The following is a 20,335-nucleotide window of genomic DNA, read 5'->3' as shown; positions in this document are numbered from 1 at the left end:
TAAGTTGGTTAAAGCATTTTTAAAGCAGCTTTTTTCTTTTTCAAAATGCTGAGTATTTATTTTTGCAATCCTTAATCTCTCATCTGTCAAATAAAGTGTTTTATTTTAAAAACAATTTAGGCTACTTGAACACTATTCTTCAAAATGCACTTGGTAATGGGTAATAGTGGTAAAAATAGCAGAATCAGTGGATTAAATCTAGTATATTAATGGAAATACCTTTACTTTACCTCTACTTCAAAAAGTAAGATATTTCTTCGATGTGACAGTCAGTATCTGAGTCTCTGAAACACACCTGTAGTCTTCTCGTGTGGCGACCAGACTTGACACGTTTCGGAGGATTCCTCCTCCACTCTCGATGATGGCGAGCGAGTTGGTCTGACAGCGGTATGTCAGCGTGCTGACCAGGAAGCCCAGAGCACCGTCCACTGAACAGATCGCCACCTTGTTGTCAATGCTGTGAGCCGACAGGTTCCACAGAGCGCTCAGAAGACTCTTCAAGGTGGATTCCTGGAAACACGTTTTAGAAGGCAATCTGAGTCACACGTATCCTAAACACAAAAACACATTGTGGTTGTATGATGCTTGATGGAATTAATATCAATCTCATGTGTGTCTGTGTGTTTAGCAGGAATGGAGATGTGGTTAGCCTAGCTTAGCATAAAGACTGGAAGGAGGGGGAAACACCTACCCCTCCTCTCATTTCTCAGTTTTTACATCCTCAATTCGTTTCCTCGCCTCCTCTGCTCGTGTCTTAGTCCCTCCCACCTGAGATGCGAGCGGAGGAGGCGAGGAAGAGACACGAGGAGAGAGGAGTCGAGGCAACAGGCATTTAACAGAATAAGACATCCTTGTTTCGGAGCCGTCATTCTAAAGCAACGTCAATTAAATATGAAGTGCAGCACAGCTGCATCATCTGTCCATTGTTTTGTTATAGTCTATAAATAAAAATTGATTGATTGATTGATTGATAGTCTACCGCTGTATTTTATGATCTCTGTCAGATGAGCATCACAGTGTTCATGACAACTTGTATATTCACAACGTGTCATAATGTGACAAAGATGTACGGATGTCATACATTGTTAGTTTTTATTTGACACGCACACACATATGAATGTATAAATATACAGTACTGTGCAAAGTTTTAGGCACCCTAGATGTTTAGATTCTTATCCATTATGCAATACCAACAAAGAGGTGTCTGATAGGTCCCAAATGTATTCATGACATGACAATGACCCCGAGCATACAGCTAGAGTTATAAAGAACTATTTTCAGCAACAAGAAGAATGATGAGTCCTGCAACAGATGGTTTGACCCCACAGAGCCCTGATCTCAACATCATGGAGTCAATCTGGGATTAACATGAAGAAGCACCTAAGATGGCCTAAATAATAAATCCACAGAAGAACATTCTTTCTCCAGGATGGTTACAACAACCTGCCTGCAAGTCACCATGAAAATCTGTTAAAGTGAACCGAGGAGAACTGCTGCTGTTTTAAAGGGAAAGCTGCTCACAGCAAATATTGATTTAATTTAGGCCTCTGCTGTTTACACAACTTTGTAAGAAGTTAACTGATAAGTTAAAAAATTTATAGCAATATTTTTGAAAGCATTCTCACTTTACTTTTAGTACCTAAAACCTTTGCACAGTACTGTATATATATAGCCTTTATCTATTTTATGGTTGGTATATGTGCATATGTCTGTTACACCTCTTTTATGCGTCACAGGTGCCAAAAAACTTCGCAAAGGATACACCTGTGTATCCTCGCCCATAGCTCCTCCGGCAAGCCTCCTCTCTCCTTGAGATGCAATTCAGGAATTGAGACATCCTTAAACATTGCGTGCTGAGATCAATTTCAGGAGGACAGAGGAGAGAGGAGACGAGGAGGCACAAGATAGAGAAATGAGAAGAGCCCATAGTCTGGCTCTGTCCAAAATTCAAACCTTCTGTCCAAAGTTTCTTGCTGGGACATATTGATATCCATCTCCCTCTAACAAACAGAGGTGGTGAACTGTTTCTTTAAATTGTTTTAGGGAGTTCTTTAGGATAAAAGAAACAACCCAAGGATAAAAAACTAGGAAAACATGGTTTGTGTTTGTTACCTTTGTGGCCTGCAGGGCGCAGGTCATCAGTGCAGACACACAGCCAATGTCTCTGAGGACTTTCTTGCTGCTGATGTCGGCCCTCCAGGACAGATTCCTCAAGATGCTGGAGACCACCTGGTGCAGCTCCTCGCTGTCTGAGCCCAGCTGGGCCACCAAAGCCTGCAGGCAGCTCTTCTTCGAGCACAGAGTGGCCTGCAGGAGGACGAGGTGGAGGTTAAACACACAAACCAGTTAAAGTATTGCAGTAAAAGTAGTGGTTTGGTTCCTCTGACTGATATATTATTATATATGACATCATTAGATTATTAATAATGAAGCATCAGTGTTAGAGCAGCATGTTACTGTTGTAGCTGCTGGAGGTGGAGCTAGTTTCCACTACTTTATATACAGTTAGCTAGTTTAGTCCAGTGGTTCCCAACCTAGGGGTCGGGCCCCTCCAAAGGGTCAGCAGATAAATCTGAGGGGTGGTGAGATGATTAATGGGAGAGGAAAGAAGAAAAAACAAAGTTCTGATACACAAATCTGTTTTCAGTTTTTGGACTTTTTCTCTAATCTTTGATTTTTGCTGAAATATTGGATCATTTGAACATTTATTGAAATGAAAGCATGTGAGAAGTTTAGAGGGAAAAATCACTATTTGGTGGAGCTGTTAACAACTCATAGACATGTGAAATGTGACCCCGACTACACACTGCTTTTTGTAAGACGTCAAAAGCCAAAAAGGTTGGAAACCACTGGTTTCATCTTTAACAATGTGTTGTATTTTAAAAGCTTGTTATATTATCCATTGTGTCAAATCTTCATCTGAAAAGTAACTAAAGCTGTCAAATAAATGTAGTGGAGTAGAAAGTACAATATTTCCCTCTGAAATGTAGAAAGTAGCATCACATGGAAATACTCAAGTATAGTACAAGTACCTCAAAACTATACTTAAGTTCAGTACTTGAGTAAAGTAGTAGTTACTTTCCACCATTGCATATTTGTGATATGGTGTTTACATGTAACAGGAGAAACCTGGTTATTAATATTCCCATTATGATAACAGTATCCAGGTTTCTTCTATCTACTTACAATTACATTAATGTGTTATAAACAATTTATTAAATGTTTATATACTGATTATAAATGCTAAATAGAGTAACGTGTTTCTGACAGGGTTTTGTGGTTAATTCTTATCCCCTAAATTTCAAATCTCGCACAGGAATGGGATGAGGCCACGGAGAGAAAAATTACATTACATTTAAAAGCCTCTCTGTACCTTGTTGACGACGTCTCCAAAGGTGAGGTTAGTCACAGCCATTCCTGCGTAGCGGCGCAGCGCCATGTTGATGGGGTCGTTCTGCATGCCGTACATTTCCTGGTCCAGGTGGATCAGATCTGCCACCACCTGCAGACCGCCTAGAAGACAACATGAAACTCTCAGCAGCTGAACCTGATTAAATGTTAAAGTTTTAGTGGCACATTTTGGCGTTTCACAAACCTAATTCATTCATGGCGCGTCGGTACTCCTCTTCAAAGGAAAGCTTCATGATGGCGCACATGGCCTGACAGATCTGAGGGTCGACAGGCTCAGGAATGTCTGCAGAGGAGAAACAAGAACGGAAGGAAATAGAGGTGAGGAAACTGAATATTTCTTTAGTTTATGTTGTCTTACTTGTGGTTTTCTGTCACAGTTTCTGCAGTTTTGTAAACGTCTGGTTTTGGTTTGCTCAGGTTTAGAGGGAACGTTACTCAGCGGTGGTTTTAGTTCCTTCTGGTGTGGAGAAACTATCATTAATGGTTTTGGGTTCTCTGGTTCCTTTAGGTTTAGAGGGAACTTTAGTCAAACTGCATCTGAGCCTGAAGGAGCCAAAACTACCAGTGAGTAATCTGTGGTTTTGGTTCCTTCAGCTTCAGGGGGAACCTGACTCACTGGTAGTTTGGGGTTCTTTGGGTTCTCTGGATTCAGAGGGAACTTGACTCCCTATCGGTTCTCTGAGTTAAGAGGGAAGTTTAGGTTGATAGGGAATGACCCCTTGTTTTTGGTTCTCTGGGCTTAGAAGGAACTTTACTCACTTGAAGTTTTGGGTTCTCTGGGTTCTGAGGTTACTTCATTCACAAGTAATTTTGGCTCTTTTGAGTTCAGATGTAGTTCAGATGTTTGTAGTAGTAAACAGCGGTTTTGGTTCTTTACAGTTTAGAGGGAGGTTTAGGTTTAGAGGGAACTTGACTAACCGTTGGGTTTGGGCTCTCTGGGTTTAGAGGGAACTTGACTCACCAGTGGTTTTGGTTCCTCCGGGTGACGGTGTCTCGGTGTGGCTCTCGATCCAGTCCCAGCCGCTGTCGCAGTAGGTCCGGATCTGCTCCAGCATGTGCAGCACCCTCATCTCCCAGCGGGCCTGGCCCTCATCCTGCTGGGAGTAGATGATGTTGTGCAGGGCGGCGCTCGCCCTGGACTTTGCCTCACGACTGCAGCTTGCCGTTGTGCCGCCTGCCGCTGTCTCTCCAGTCCCGCCAGGAGCTTCATGCAGGATCTGGACCAGCAGGGGGACACAGCCGGACTTTCTCATGGCGATACAGCTGTCCTGGGAGCTGGACAGGGCCAGCAGAGTCCTGGACATCTCCTCCTTATCTCTGTTAGCCAGCATGGAGAGCAGCCAGAACACCATCTCCACCTGAAGGGTCAAATGTCAACAACCTTTCTCATTCACCGGTTTACAGCCATCATTACATTATTATCATTTGTAGTACTACTGGAGAAACAGTATTTAAGGACTATTCTACCAGTTTCACATTTAAGCCCCCAGTTTACATTTACATCACTGCTCATCATTTTTCAAATCAGTCATTGGTTTTTAGATTAACAGGAAGCTGTTGGTTACAGTTAATTTCTACGAAAATCAACTTGCAGAAACTTGAAACTTCATTGTGGAAATTGTAGTTTTATAAAATACAGATTATTTTCTCAAACTCAATTATTTGTGGTAAAAGTTATGTTATTACTTTAAAAAGATTTTTTCTTATATGTGCATGCATTTAAAACTACAAAAGTTGATGTAATAAAACAATGAAGGAAAATAAACAAAAACTGATTATAACTGTAATTAAAACAGCAACTAACGATTATTTTCATGATTGATTTTGTCTGTAAAATGTCAGAAAATAGTAAAAAAATGCCCTTTATAATCCAGGGTCTTTAAATGTCTTGTTTTCTCCAAACAACAGTCCAAAACCAAAAATATTCAGTTTATTATCATGTATGACAAAGAAAAGCATTAAATTATCATATTTGAGATGCTGGAACAAAGACATGTTTTGGCAGGTTGTGACAGGTTTGTGTGTTTTTATGTTGTTTGTCTGAAACTTGCAAAAGAGATTCTTAACCTCAATGAGGTTTTCCTGGGTGGTGTTCCATCAAGCTGCTAACGGGATAGTCTGGCTTATTTCAATAAGCATCGCTAATTTAAGTGAGAGCTCCGTTCCATCACTGCGGCTTATATGAGTCCCAGCTCAGTAACCATGGTAACCATGGTGACTTAGTCAGCAGAACTAGCTGCTCCGTGGCAGGTTAGTTAACTTAACTCAGCTGTGTGTCAAAGAATGTCCGACAGACGGAAACAGACTCTCAAAAGATGGTTCCATCAAGTGTCTTTTCACACTCGCATCACTTCTGCGTGTTCAGGAAACATAAAATAGAAGAACTGTGAGGGACTTTTACAAAAATACTTAAGTAAATCCCCATTTTATTCGTGGTCACTCTAGTATTGGACTGGACCCTTTTATTTAAAAGGTTATTTATTTATTCATTCACTCATTTCGTTCAAGCTGTGAAGACAAAAAGAAAATTAAATAAAGGCTAAACCATGTCCCTCTGCTGTGTTTAAATGTGTACAGTATTAACTGCTTATAGTGAGCAACATTCACTGCTCTCTTCGGCTGTTCTGCTGCCGGGAAAAGAAGGAACTTGTCGCTGGCAAAAGTCAGAACCTGCTGCTTCAAAAATGCTCACAATGCGTTTGAAACAGCTGTACTGTATTATGAAACAGTCAATAAAATTCAGTACCTCTATTATCATTATTATTATTCGTTATATTATAGTGATGTTTGACCTGGACAGACGTGATCACTAAGTGATTTCCACTGTATTTATATCCTTCTCCAGTTTCTTTATTTCCAACTGCAACTTAATTTTTAACTTTCATTGACGCTTGTTTACGAACATTTTGTGAAAGAGAAAATGTGTCAAAGAGTTTGATAATGTTGGTAAGTTGGTTCTTTTTCAGGTAAAATAAAGGTAACATAAATGTGAATATGTTTCATATGAATTGATTTCGGTACCTTGCTGCCTCCGTCTGCAGCAGCTTCTGTTCCTGCAGCTGCAGCTGATGACGTGTTGTTCTCCGGTTCTCCAGCAGGAGGCTTCTCTGCACCGGACAGCTGCACAGAGACACAGAGGAGGAAGACATGAGGCTCCGGATGATGTTTGTGTTTGTGTTTGATTGTTGATGTCGGGGTTAAAGTGAGGTCGGATGTGAGGACGTCGGACTGCTTCAGTTCAGGCGGAGACGAACTGAATATCTGAGTATCTGAGTATACATAGTAGAATATACTGTGTCATGAACTTTAGATATTACTGTTATGTTATATTAGACCAATGATTAGGGGATATGATGTTTTGTGAGCTTAAATATTTACTTTTTACGCTACTTTTTTTCACATTATTGCATCACTTTTATATTTCCCTTTTATATTATTATATTTGATGGCATATAGTGTTTTATTTCATTTTATTGTCATTGCAGTTTTAATTGTGCTTTTATCTCGTGTCGTCATTTTAGTATTTTTATATACACTTTGCGTTTGTTTCGCACTTTTATCTCTTTTATATTCAAGGTTTGTTCTTTTACTTACATTTCATACAGGAGCTTTTTTCTTTTATTTGAATTTTTACTTGTTTATATATGAAATTATTTCTTGTAACTTGCACTTTCATCTGTTTTATGTATCAGTGCTGCTTGATATACTGTCTGTCATACAGGGGGCTTACATGAGTTTATAATGTTTTTATTTTTTTATTCTGAAAATCATTTTTAATCTGGAAAGAACTTTGTGCTTAAAAAGTGCAATATATATATATATATATATAATTATCATTATTAATAGTATCTATGGCATTTATCTGTAAACTGTTTCTTGATTGATTTTTACAGATAATCTACTATATTGTCCTTTATTTACAATTATGTAGGAATTGACAGAACGCATGAAACTACATTTTTGTGTCATATTTGATTGTACAGTCAGAAAATCTTCAACTCCAATTAACAAATTATGATTTCATTGGTTATCAAGCTTTCGATAATCATGGTAATATACAAAAATAATAAAGCACTACTTTTAAAATCACCTTTAATTTCCTTGATAAAGACCTGATACTTTATGATAAATAATGTTATGATGTTATATTAAAATGTTAAACAAATTAAAATGTGATGTATTATGTTTGATTGATGATGTGTTTTTGTGTATTTTTAGGAGAAATGTCTGTAAATAAAATATAAAATTACGTAATTAATTAACTACATTAATTAATTTAAATACAGAGCCTTCTAGTGAGTTTTTGTGGCTGTTTAATCACTCAGGTGCATCACTGTTAGATGTTATTTTTAAATAATCATTTTAACTTAAAGCTGCTGCTTCCCAGCTGTTTTACCGGTTAATATTCTGTATTTCTTGTATTATATATGTGTGTGTTTGTGTGTGTATGTAGATGTATATGTTGTTTTTTTTCCATCCAGTGTGTTAAAACGTGCACGTTCAGAGCAGCAGCTGAAGCTGTTTTTTGGGTTAAATTCCAGCGAAGTGAAAACAACACCTGACCTACTTTTGCTTTTTGTGTGTTTTGTTTCAGACTAACGGCTGCAGAATTTATCAATCTGCTTCTTACAGAGAACACAGACAGACACGAACATACAGGGTGATAAATATCTTGAAATGTTTTGTTTTATTTTTTTATTTCCACTTAAATTATTCTGTGATGAGATGAAGAACTGGATTTAGTGCTGAATGATTTGTGAAAAAGCTAAATTTGACAGATTCATTAATTAGTCTAACTAATTTACTATTCATTAATTATTTGCTGTTATTGTTCTATTTTCTTCTGTGGGTTGTGTTAATGTGTTTCATATTTATTTTATTGATCTATTTTGGCGAAATGTCTTTGTAAGCCACTGGCAGAAACCCTTTTGTAAAACTTACAGTATTTTTTTGCGTGTTTTTTAAAACATCATTGCAAGTAAATAAACTAAAACTAAAGTTTTTGTTTCCACTGAGTGAAATAATCAAACCGCAGATTCATCTCTATCGAATTCAGCCGCTGGAAACGTTCAAGTTCCTGTAAAACCTAAAGATTTCCTCTAGAATTAGCTGCACAGCGTTCTTTTCACTGCCGGCCTGCTAATCCTCACACACACACACACACACACGCACACGCACACGCACACACACACACACACACACACACGCACACGCACACGCACACGCACACGCACACGCACACGCACACACACACACACACACACACACACACTCAGCTCGATTTAGATTCACAGACTAAAATCCTCAGAGAGTCGTGTATCAAAGCTTTCATCCCCCCTTTTCTCCATCCCGTCACCATGGCAACGCCCCGGGGTGTGATGTGTGTGTGAGTGCGCCAAAGACTGTCTGCAGACAAAGACAGTGTGTGTGTGTGTGTGTGTGTGTGTGTGTGTGTGTGTGTGTATGTGTGTGTGTGCTGCAGACAGGCTGATCTGAAGTTGTTTTTTTTCTTCTTCTTCTTGTTAACAAAAGGAAACCTGAACATTTCTCTTCTTCTTGTGCGTTCGACAGACTGAATCCTCGCCGTCTGTGGCTCTGATCCAAAACCTCCATTAAACACAACGAGCTGCATGACATGACGACAAAATGGACGACAGCGAGAGGAGACGCAGCGGAGGATGAATTCAGTTTATCTGCCTCTGACTGTCAGGATTCATCCGTCAGTAAGAACAGAGGACGTCCGACTATGACTGAGATTTACTGGATGTTCATGCTGCCCAGAGCAGAAATGATTGAAATGTCCTCCTGACCTTTCCTGTAGCGCCACCCTCAGGACATTTTCAGCTGCAGTCTACATAACACAGACAGCCAAAGCTCCACATCCAGTAAACCAGGTTACTTAAAGGACAGTTTCGGGTTCAGAAACTCTGAATTCACTCAAAGTGACCCAGAAATGAAAAGTGAACTGATTTAATCTGCAGTTTGGGAGTCGTAGTTCACTTCTAACCTGAAATCTTTATGTCCACAGACTTGCAGCTTTGACTTTTTACTAAAGAACCAGATATTTTCTAACACAGTTCATCTTTTGTTCTGATGATTCAACCAGGCGAGTTTCATGTTGATCCAAACTGTAGAAGAGAGAGCTGAGAGTCACTGACATCTGTCTGAAACATTGATGCGACTTTTAGTTTCGGAACCGTACCGATAGATACCTCTTACCGCGTAGCCTTGTTCAGAGAGAATATCTTCAGAGTCAGTATGGAGAGCAGGAACTGTTACAGTGACCACAACCTATTTCCACACACAGATGAACACATCAGTAATGTATTAAGACAGACTTGAAAAGACTTGACTGATGTGGTGCCACCACATGACTCCGGGTGCAAACGCTGAGATCAAACTGTCCTGAGTTTCTGCTAATTGAAGCCGGTCGCAGCAGCTGATCATGAGATCAAACTTGGTTTGGAGTGTTTACAAAGTCAACGTTAATAACAGCATCACGTTTTCATTCTCCAGAGAGCAGTTCTGTGTAAGGCAGACGCCACTGAGCATGTGTGAGAAAGCACTTCTCTTTACAGCTTCACTAGGTAGTTGTGCTACAGATCACAACCTCTGGACTTTTTACTGAAGTTCTTAGAGAATTTTATAATGTAGCACAAATTCAAGTGGTTGTGATATGCAGCAGAACAAGCTGCATTCCTGCACATGCTCAGTAGCGTCTGCCTTACACAGAACTACTCTCCAGAGACTGAAAACATGATGCTGTTATTAGTCTTTGGAACCGTTTCTAAACAAACTAACGTGACCAAACTCTTCATAATAGTTTCTGGACAACAACGGAGGAATCAGATATATCAGCTTTGATACACACACAATACTTGTTAGTAGATCAGTTTATTGTTGGTTTGGATCCAAACATGAAGAAAAATATAGAAAATCACCAGAATGATCTTTCAAAACTACTAAAACTGAAAGATACGCGTTTCAGCTTGTACCAGTATTGTCAGGTCAGTTTACTACATGAAATATACCAAATATATAATGTCACCTCCAATGTGCTGAGGTGCAGAGATCTATAAATCTGATTGGATGAGAGGGAAATGAGGGAATGTGTTTCTGATAATTTAGGTGAACTGAGCCTTTAAGCCTTCCTCTCCTCTCTGACAGTGATGATTTCATCTCGTTGTTATTCTCAGAGGGAATCAGAGCGGAGAAAGGACGAACCGCCTCGCTCTTTATCTCAGACTCGCTCGCTCCGTGCCAGCTCTGCAGCCTGGCAACAGCCAATCACAGCACAGCTCAGCGGCGGGGAGAAAGCCTGGTGCCTCTGCATAGCAACGAGCCAAGAGAGAGAGAGACGGGGAGAGAGTAGAGGAGGAGGAGGAGGAGGAGGAGGAGGAGGAAGAGGAAGAGGATGTGGAGGAGGAGGACTGCAGGTTTAATATAAAGAGTTTCTGGATCATCAGAACCTGATGATCCAAATCTGTTTAAAATCTCTTTTTTTTAAAAAACCAGTCGGGAAGCCGACAACAAGTCAAACTTTACTGTTAACGTTATCAAATGAAGAGAAATGTCCTCCCCTGTCCCAGTCACGTCTCTGTCCTTCCTCATGCTACAATGCTACATGTAATATAAACACAGGATAATAATATAATAATAAGAATAAATATATAGAAATATACAATCCTCTAGTTGACATCTCGTTTGTAGGCATCAGAGGCATCATGAGACTGTTTCATAACCAGTTAAAAGTTCCTTGTAGTAACTTTAAATGTATTTATTACAATATAAGGTAACACTTTACTTTAAATCCCCCTATTTATCAGTAATAATCAGTACATAAAGAGTTAATAAATGTCTATAACACACTATAATGTAGTTATAAGCAGATATAAAGATATTTTAAGTGTTTATTGATGTTCGGTTTGTATTCTAACTTCTCCTATGACGACATATTTTATATTATTACAGCTGTGTTGTATTATATTATCACTCATTATCTGTTTATACAGCAGCAAACAGGGTGTCCACAGGAGGAGTTATAGTTGTTGACTAATACATTAATAAACACTTATATCTGCTTACAGCTGCATTATAGTGAGTTATAAACCAACTGTTTATTTGCTCATTATTAATGACAAAAGTTTAGTTCATTAAATTAAATTCCTGTACGATGTTTTTGCTGAAACAAAACTTTCACTTTTTGTAGGACAAGGCAGGAAAATGAGCCGTTTCAGTACAACCCTGCTCCAAACTTTACACCAGAACTAACTCCTAAAAGACACCCAGCGAGTCTCAACCAGACTGCTGCACTCATCAACCAATCAGCTGCTCTGCACTCAAGAGTCAAATATGGAGTCAAACTGGTCGAACCAGAAGCGATGAACCAGATGAATGAAAGAATGTCGAGCTTCCTTTCAAACGCTCAGAGATCACAGAGAGGACACTGATCTGTCTGACGGAGGACTGATCGCTGTTTTCTCGTCGTGTGTTTTAACGAGCGGACCGAGGCGGCCGTCACTGTAAGTATCTGACTGCTGTGTGTGAACATCTGAAACCAGATTAAACAGAACAAACAGCAGACACTCACATACAGATCAGTATTAGACCTGAAGAGATTTGCCAATTTGTTGATTGAAAGACCAAGAACAACCAAGTGTATTAATCATTAATTAAATGTTTTATGGTTCCAGGTTTGAAGGTTTTATTATTAGTAAATTGTTTAAATCTCTTTGAGGTTTTGGATTGTTTGTCAGATTAAATCAGCAGTTTTAAGACGTGACTCAGCACTTTGGCTTTATTATTCATATTTACTAGACTGAAAAAAGAATTTTGACTCTCTGATATTAATATTCGTGTTGCAACTAATGATTATTTTCAATATCAGTTAATCTATCGATTATTTTTTCGATTAATTCAAGTAGTTGGGCTATGAAATGTCAGAAAAATGATGAAAAATGTTTCCGAAAGCTCAAGATGACGTCTTCAAATGTCTTGTTTTATCCAAACAAAGATCTTCAGTTTACTGTCATCGAGACTAAAGAAATCAGAAAATATTCACATTTTAGAAACTTGAATCAGAGAATTTTTGTTTGTTTTTTCTTTCAAAATAAGCCAAAATGATTAATCCATTATAATTTGCAATTTATTTAAGCAGTTTATTTTCTGTCGATCGACTAATCAATTAATGGACTAATGGTTGCAGCTCTAATTAATATTGTAACCCGTGTGTGGGTAACTGAACCACACACCTAGTGGAATATTATTTGGATATTGGATACTATTTTTTAAAGTTTGAATAAGTTAAATTTGACCGTTTTACAATCAAAATAACTACTGACATTTTGGGAATGACATAGTTTCCTGTTTGATCTTCATATTGAGACATTCATACAATATTGGTAATAAATTAGGATTTTTAAAAATATGATTATTCATTACTGGATTGTGTGCTGCAGGAAAATACCAGTTCACCAGTATAACACTGTTTAAATGTGTGTTTCCTGCAGGTCTCCAACACTGATTTAAAAAGCAAAAAGGATTTACAGCATCTACACTAACCTGTAAGACCACGGCGAACATGAAGTGAAGGAAGTAAGAATTTCAAAGATAAACAACAAAACTTGTGAGTCTCAAAATGAGTTTTGCTGAGGACGACCTGACCGACGGATCACTGACAGAACCTTCACGGGAAGATGAGCAGAAAGAGTCTGAAATATATGAGAACAGCTCGACCAACGAATTCGACCCAAAAGATCCGAAAGATGAAGATGTGAAGTCGAAAGATCTTCTTAACGTCAATCAGAAGCAGAGGAGAACAATCAGTCCACTGACTCTTTTCAAAGAGGATTTAAACCACTTTAAAGAAGAGTTGTTGAACGTGTTTAAGGACAAAGACACAAAGACAACGCATGAGGACCGGCCGTCAAGTCAAAGAGAAAATAAACCTGCTGCTAGCACACTGCATCTTCTGAAAGAGGACTTAAGTCAGTTTAAAGAAGAGGTGACCAGCGTCTTCAACAAGGACAAAGACATGAAGTCTGCAGATGCTAAAACCAGTCAGTTGATCAACCCGCTGAGTCTTCTCAAAGAGGACTTCAGTCACTTTAGAGACGACATCTCCAGCATCTTCAGAATCGGCCTTTCAAAGGAGAGAGACAAAAAGGACGATGACTCCTCAAACGCCGTCAAGATAAAAGACTCGATAGCCGAAAGAAGTGAATGCTCAGACAAACCCTTTACGAATCTGTTCAGAAAAGATCAGAGCAAAGTTTTTAAGACTGTCCGAAGACCAGAGAACGTCCAAGAAGATAAAAAGATGGTTTCAGAAAAGAGCGAGGAACAAATGGACAGTGGTTTTAGGGGAAATCTCTCAGAGCCGAATGCAGACAGTTGACGCCAAGAAAATGAACTACAACAAGCGAGATGGACGGAATCAGCTGGAGGAGAGTGAGCTGGATGTAAACATCTCTGAGGACGAAACTGAGAGCTTCTCTGAAACACAGAAAAGTGAAGAGATATTAACAGGTAAGACTGTTATTTTTATATTAAAGCCCACTAAATGATATTAAAATCTTGCTAAATCAAAATAGTTCTGATTGGTAATTTTCTTTCTCTTCCTTTCTGAGAGTGAAACATGGATCAATCTCATGGTTAGCTTAGCTTAGCATAAAGACTGGAAGCAGGAGGAAACAGCTAGCCTCTGTCCAAAGTTCACATATAGACCCATCAACACCTCTGAAACTCACTAATTAGCATGTTGTATCTTTGTTTAATCTGCAAATAAACATAAATATAATATATAAACATCAGTTTGTGATTAAGAGAGAGCACATATAGAACTCTTTCTCTTTCCTGGTGATTAACATGTTAGCAAACAGCTGCCAATGATTACTTGTGGGGTTCCTCTGGGTTCTACTTTTGGTTAAAGCTAGATTAATTATTTTTTATTATTTATACTCGGTGGCAGCATAACAAACTTAAAACACAACAACTGACATATTATTATCTTATGAAGGAGTTGTGGCTAAAATGTTAGCAAACAGCAGACACAGAGCAACATGATCATCCCATTGGGGTCATGTTTGAATCTAAGTCCAACATTCACTCTCCTTTTAGCTCTGGTTTGGTCTCCACCAACTCCTGAGAAACGTATCTGGCTCTTTAGCTGCTCCATGTTCCACTTTCTTCACTAGCGAATCTCTAGAGTACAGTACAGTAGAGTACAGCGGGTTTGAACCGGACAAAACTGCAAAACTAGGAGCTAAAGAAGGCTGAAAAGCTGCAGACGCTTTGTGTTATATGTGTTATATTTTTATATTAACCCAGTTTCTCTACAGCTGAGCAGAAATGTTGGACTGAAGACAGGAGTGACGACTCCTCTCAGGTGTCAGGAGAAGACGAGAAGATGGACAAAGAGAAAGAAGAAGACAAATCTTCTGCGTCCTCTGGGATCAGTCTCTTCTGTCTGAGAGACACTAACAAAGTCGACAGGAGGTGTGTCGAACCACAGGAATTAAGTTTAAACTACAGCGTCGCTGCAGACAGATCTGATAAAACCTTATGAAAGTGAAATGTTACGTGTGATGATTATAATTGAACTGTGTGATGTTTTTGTCTTGCAGTGATCAGCCAGATGGAGACCTGTGGCTGCTGAAAGACTGTGAGCTCACATAGATTTGATTTCTTTCTGCTTAAATATTTTCTCCTACATTTAATCCCTCTGAGTTTGAGCTCCTTTAATACTGTTTACAGTGTCATCTGCATAGAGTTACAACTTTTACTGATACTCTCATGTTCAGATGGTTTTGGGGATAAATGTTACAAGAGGGACTTTGGTTAGTAATATGGATCATAGACAGATTATCACAAGATCACAAGTTCAATTTAAAGTTAATTTCTAATCCTGGTACACTGAAGTTTATCCACATGTCTAGTTTGTTACTTTCCTGAACTTGAAATTCTCTTTGTCAGTCTGTGTGTATTAAATACACGTTGCACATGTGAGAGGTTCATTCAGACGAGGCAGCGTAAAGAAAGTTGTTTGTATTTTGGTGGAAATTGTGTCTTTGACGTCTCAGAACCACTTCCCGATGAGTCATCTCATCTCTGCTCTGCTCGTGTTTAACATTTCATTCTTTCTCTCAGATGCCTGTTATCTGACCTTTGACCCCAACACCGCCAACTCAGAGCTACGTTTGAGTGATGGCAACAGGAAGGCGACTCGCGTGTGGTCGGACCACCGGCCCTCGGACCACCCGGACCGGTTCAAGAGCTGCCCTCAGCTGCTGTGCAGGGAGGGGCTGCTGGACTCAGCGTACTGGGAGGTAGCGTGGAGCGGCGGCGCTGACATCGGCGTCACCTACAACAGCATCTGCAGAGACGGAGACGCGGCGAGCTGCCTGCTGGGATGCAATGACCTCTCCTGGAGTCTGGAGTGCTCGGAGGGAAGCTACACGCCGAGCTACAACAACAAGAGGCTCAGGTCCTGCTCACCCGAACCCTTCACTCACAGAGTCGGGGTTTACCTGGACTGGGGCGCCGGGTCTCTGTCCTTCTACTGCGTCTCTCGGGACGCCATGATCCACCTTCACACCTTTACCTCCACCTTCACAGAGCCGCTATACCCGGGCTTCTGGGTGTGGGCGTACAACGGCTCAGTGTCGCTGTGTCAGGTGGAGTTAGACTGGGAACGCCTGCTGCAGTGAAGACTGACTGCAGGTGGAGTGAAGGGTAAGGCAGCGTTCAGACTGAAAACAACCCTGCATTAATACAGTACAGAGGCTGCAGCGGTGGGTGCGTGAAGGAAGTCAGGTTGGAGCTACAGATGGTTTATCAGGCGTTTGTAATATTCACAGGATTTTACAACTCTGGAAAGTTAATCTTGAAGCAAACAGTCAAACACGGCATTCATGTTACAAAGTCATCCACCAGGAATGTGTGCTCGCATGTATGTGATTGGCCAACGCAGCTTCTTGCCAGATGACATCGGGTTGCATTGTGGCAAAAGTTGAGCTCAGTTCAACATTTTGCTGGACCAATGCTGCATTTTTTTTGCTGAACCCTCTGTGGTGGCACCTCTGCTGCTGCTGCCTCCATTCAGATGAATGAGAGAGCTGTGTTTTTACTGAAATCACAGCTCATCCATGATGCATGGAAACGTCTCAAAGAAGGATTTTATGGGTGATGAGGCTCGCAGAGGAGCTGATGTGGACTTTTTACGAGTCCGAACACAGTATTACAGATCTTGGATTTGTAACTTGAGATCTTGGAACATGGAGGAATAGTTTGTATTATCTGGAGAAGTTCGAAGTAAAGGCCTGTTCTCTAATATAAACCTGTCCCAAATAAAGACCTGGGCCTTGTTTCCCAATAACGATTGATCTGAGAAGCTAGAAGTGTTTCTACGAACAATTTCTACACGTGTTAGAGTGTTAAGAGATGTTGTAAACGACACAAATTCAGTTGAAAACAAAGCTTAATGTGCTGTGAACAGTCTACAGTCTTTTTAATTCATGTTCCTGGATGGAAACCGGTTTAAGAAAGTAATAAAAACTGTATTAGAATCAGTCTGTCAGCTGTTATCTCTGTGAAGTTGTGTGTGTGGATTTCAGTTTATGTGATGCATCTGTTTGTGTACATTTGTGTGTGTATGTGTGTGTGTGTGCATTAGTATGTATATGTGTGTATGTCCGACCTGTAGCTGACTCTCCTGACTCCCTCGGGACTCCTGCAGCTCCTTCTCCAGCTGTTCCAGACGAGCAACACGCATCTGCAACACACACACACACACACACACACACACACAAAGAGTTCAGACTCGTCCAGATGTGCTCTGTTTACACCAGCAGCTGTCTGTGTTGAATCTCATCATCAACAATAGTGTCATGAAACTATCCGCCACGGCTGATGCTGAGAAATGAGCAGCCAATCAGAGGCCAGGCTCAGTCTCACCTGCGTCCTCTGAACCATCTCGTCGCTGGTGCCGAAGCGTTCCTCCATCACCGATCGGACCTGCTGGGCCTCGAACTCCAGCTGCTGACGGATCAGATCCATCTGCAGAGAAAACTACGACACGAACACGCTGAAGTCAGACTGACTGTCTGTCGTCACTTTTACTGTGAGCTGAAATGATGATCAGGTAACAGAGATTGAAATCACTACTGAATATCTTTGGGTTTTGGATTGTTGGTCAGCAGCATTTTTCATGTTTTCTGATATTTTTCAGATAAAATAGGAAGACGTCCTGAGAGAGACTGAGGGCAACAGCTCTAACCGACGTTATCTTCTTCATCAACAGAAGAACAGAACAGAAGGGAAAAAGTGGAATTTCTGTTGCGTATATAATCATGCATGTGTGTGTGTGTGTGTGTGTGTGTGTGCTCACCGTGTCGATGCGTGGCAGCTGAGCGAGTCTCTGTGACAGCGCCTCCAGCTGGCTGAAATACCAGCAGCGCTCCCTCTCCTCCCGGTCGATCTCCCCCAGCAGGAGGTTCCTGCAGACAGAAACACACAGACTGTATCAGCTGCCTGTTTCACCGCCGTCATTACAGGTAACACCGACATTAGCTGGAGCTTAATCAGACTGACAGTCCCTCGGAGGCCCAGGAGGGTCAGACGGCTTGTTCAGGATCAGATGTGACACGTTCTTTTCCGAACAAACGTTATATTTATCAAACAGACGCAGAGTGTCTCCTCACTGCTTATACATTTGAGAAAAGATCGTGCAATAACAGGAGACGCGTTAACAGACGTTGATTCTGTATTCTGCTGGATTTAAAAACATCACTTTTACTGCAAATCTACAAGAGCCAGAAGGACAGTGCATTAAATATAAGCATATAGTATATAACTAAAAACAGATTATTAGAATCTAAACGAAGAAATTGGGCTTTTATTAATGAACACAGAGTTTCGGTTTGTCTATTTAACTTGAATTTGACCTTTTAAAGAACTGGCTGCATTTAAACGTTTCCCCTTTTTGTAAAAGATCCCCTCCAGACATGTTTAAAGACCTATAAAACACTCTGCTCGGAATAATAATTTGTGTCTTATTAGAGCTTTCCAAAAGAGAAAGTTCAGTTAAAGGTGGCCTGTAGAGTTTCTAGAACGAGAGGATCCCAGTTTTCTTTGTCTCATACACATTCCTGCCAAAGGCTTCATACTGCTCTGCTGAGCTACAAGTGGCTGAAAAACGCCAAGAAACACAACAATGTGCCAGCAAAGGAGAGGAAGAAGAAGAAGAAGAATGCAGGTGAGTTAAGATGCATGTAAACAATGCAGGATTGAAAATATTTAAATCGGCTTTGCAAATGTTTCATAAGGAAGGAAATGGATTCACAAGGAGTCAATAACATAAGTCAACATAACTTGTGTTTGTTAACCAGTTTCTCCTTCTTCTCCTTCATGTAAAAATCTCTGAATATGTAAATATTGTTGAACATTAAGTTTATGTTGAACACAAGAATTAGGAGCCTCCCTCCCCTTTGTTTTATTATATCACGTCACCTGCTTTTCATCTCCCATGAACATGTTATTTCCTCCTGATGTCTCAATAACTGGATAAGATTAAAATATAATGTTATGAGTTTATGATGGTTTGTGAAGCAGTGTGTTACTGGAAACGCTCACCTCTCCTTGTACAGCTCCTCCAGATGATGATCGCTCAGTCGTCCATCTGCCCCACTAATCACAGCAGTTTTGGGCGGGGCTCCGTCCAGGAAGTGATGCGGCAGCATGATGGCAGCGGCCTCCCCTCCGGACGATGTGCTCTGACGGGACGCAGCTCTGAGCGGACTCCTGGCCCGGCCCACCGCCGCCACCGAGGAGGACGAGGAGCAGGAGGACGGAGGCAGAGCCAGACGGTCATCTAGCTCCGCCCCTGGCCCCGCCCCTCCCAGCCCGGTTAGCCCCGCCCCTCCCAGACTGTCCGGCAGCAGCCGCAGGTTGTGAGGTTGGTGTTTGAGCTCGTAGTAGTTGGTGAGATCCATGTGGAGCTCTGAGGAAGGAAAAGATTCATATAGTAATAGAGTTCTACCCAATACAAAACCATTTAATCAATAAACATGAAGCAAACAAGAATAACATGAGCAGCTACTGAAAAACAAACAGAAAAATGCTCTTAAAATCAAAATCAAAAGAAAAAGAATTAGGAACAAAAACCACAATACAGACGACACTTGAAGATATTCATTTGATTTCAAACTTGTTCCAGAGAACAAGATTTCTATATTTAACAATATATTGATATAATATAAGGAGTGAATGAAAATGCTCCAAAGTCCTGGTAGAATATGTATGAAAGTCTGAAATTTTATGAAAAAAAAGGGAAATATCAGGGAGACTAGTGTGTAAAAACTAATACTTTAAAAACATTAATGCTGTAAACTGCTGACACAGCGAGGCGATGACTCGTAGCTACTTGAACGTTACAACTTGTTAATGTTGACCTGCTGACATGTTGATTTTCTCTCTAAAATCTCTGCAAATTGTCCTCCGACTGCAGCAAAATCCAGATGAAAGAAGATCTGAGTTGATAAAATGTTAATATGTTCATCTGAGTTGGGTTCAGTTATCATTATTGTGCTCACAGCAAGAAACCTACTGAGTAAAAGCAAGTTTTTTGCCCTGCGTTTGGCCTGTCAGGCTACATACAGGATTAATACCAGTTAATTTTTTTTACACTATTACAACAAGATGCTAAAATCAAGCATCAGTCATACAGTGAAGTAGTAAACCTCCATCATATTTGTAGTAAAAATGCAAAAATGTTACCACTAGCTATAGAGAAGTATCACTAGATACAATATATAGTCTGTCATAAAGTGTAAGGTCTGTTTCAAGTAGTTAGTGCATTTACAAAACAGAGGTTTAAATAGTATATATGTTTTCTGTTATATTCATATAGAATAAATAATGTACTAAT

The 20,335-nt window shown here is 40.2% G+C and overlaps 2 protein-coding genes across 2 annotated transcripts in view; one reads left to right on the top strand and one right to left on the bottom strand.

Annotated features, from left to right (window-relative positions):
- The window catches only part of apc2 (APC regulator of WNT signaling pathway 2), a 47,712-nt gene that overhangs the window by 8,981 nt on the left and 18,396 nt on the right, over positions 1–20,335 (bottom strand). The window contains exons 4-13 of the mRNA XM_067596029.1: positions 19,042–19,408; positions 17,798–17,906; positions 17,365–17,478; positions 17,108–17,182; positions 6,433–6,531; positions 4,373–4,769; positions 3,596–3,694; positions 3,374–3,513; positions 2,113–2,307; positions 296–510 (exon numbers count right to left, since the gene is read on the bottom strand). Coding sequence (XP_067452130.1) covers positions 296–510; positions 2,113–2,307; positions 3,374–3,513; positions 3,596–3,694; positions 4,373–4,769; positions 6,433–6,531; positions 17,108–17,182; positions 17,365–17,478; positions 17,798–17,906; positions 19,042–19,408 — 1,810 coding nt within the window. The remainder of the gene's footprint in view (positions 1–295; positions 511–2,112; positions 2,308–3,373; positions 3,514–3,595; positions 3,695–4,372; positions 4,770–6,432; positions 6,532–17,107; positions 17,183–17,364; positions 17,479–17,797; positions 17,907–19,041; positions 19,409–20,335) is intronic.
- Positions 11,697–16,940, top strand: LOC137187262 (neoverrucotoxin subunit alpha-like). Its single transcript, XM_067596035.1, has 5 exons — positions 11,697–11,933; positions 12,921–13,938; positions 14,751–14,907; positions 15,036–15,073; positions 15,559–16,940. The coding sequence occupies exons 2-5, from the start codon at positions 13,794–13,796 to the stop codon at positions 16,116–16,118; spliced, it is 900 nt and encodes a 299-aa protein (XP_067452136.1). The 5' UTR covers positions 11,697–11,933; positions 12,921–13,793; the 3' UTR covers positions 16,119–16,940.

Source organism: Thunnus thynnus, chromosome 8 (genome assembly GCF_963924715.1).
Source record: "Thunnus thynnus chromosome 8, fThuThy2.1, whole genome shotgun sequence".
In the NCBI taxonomy this organism is placed as follows: domain Eukaryota; kingdom Metazoa; phylum Chordata; class Actinopteri; order Scombriformes; family Scombridae; genus Thunnus; species Thunnus thynnus.
The sequence above is the reverse complement of the archived record's forward strand: the minus strand, read 5'-3'. Positions and strand labels throughout refer to the sequence as shown.

Coding starts and splice junctions, on each gene's coding strand:
- LOC137187262 (XM_067596035.1), top strand. CDS start 13,794: ATGCAGACAGTTGACGCCAAGAAAATGAACTACAACAAGCGAGATGGA. Junction 13,939..14,750: donor AAGTGAAGAGATATTAACAG/GTAAGACTGTTA, acceptor GTTTCTCTACAG/CTGAGCAGAAATGTTGGACT. Junction 15,074..15,558: donor CCTGTGGCTGCTGAAAGACT/GTGAGCTCACAT, acceptor TCTTTCTCTCAG/ATGCCTGTTATCTGACCTTT.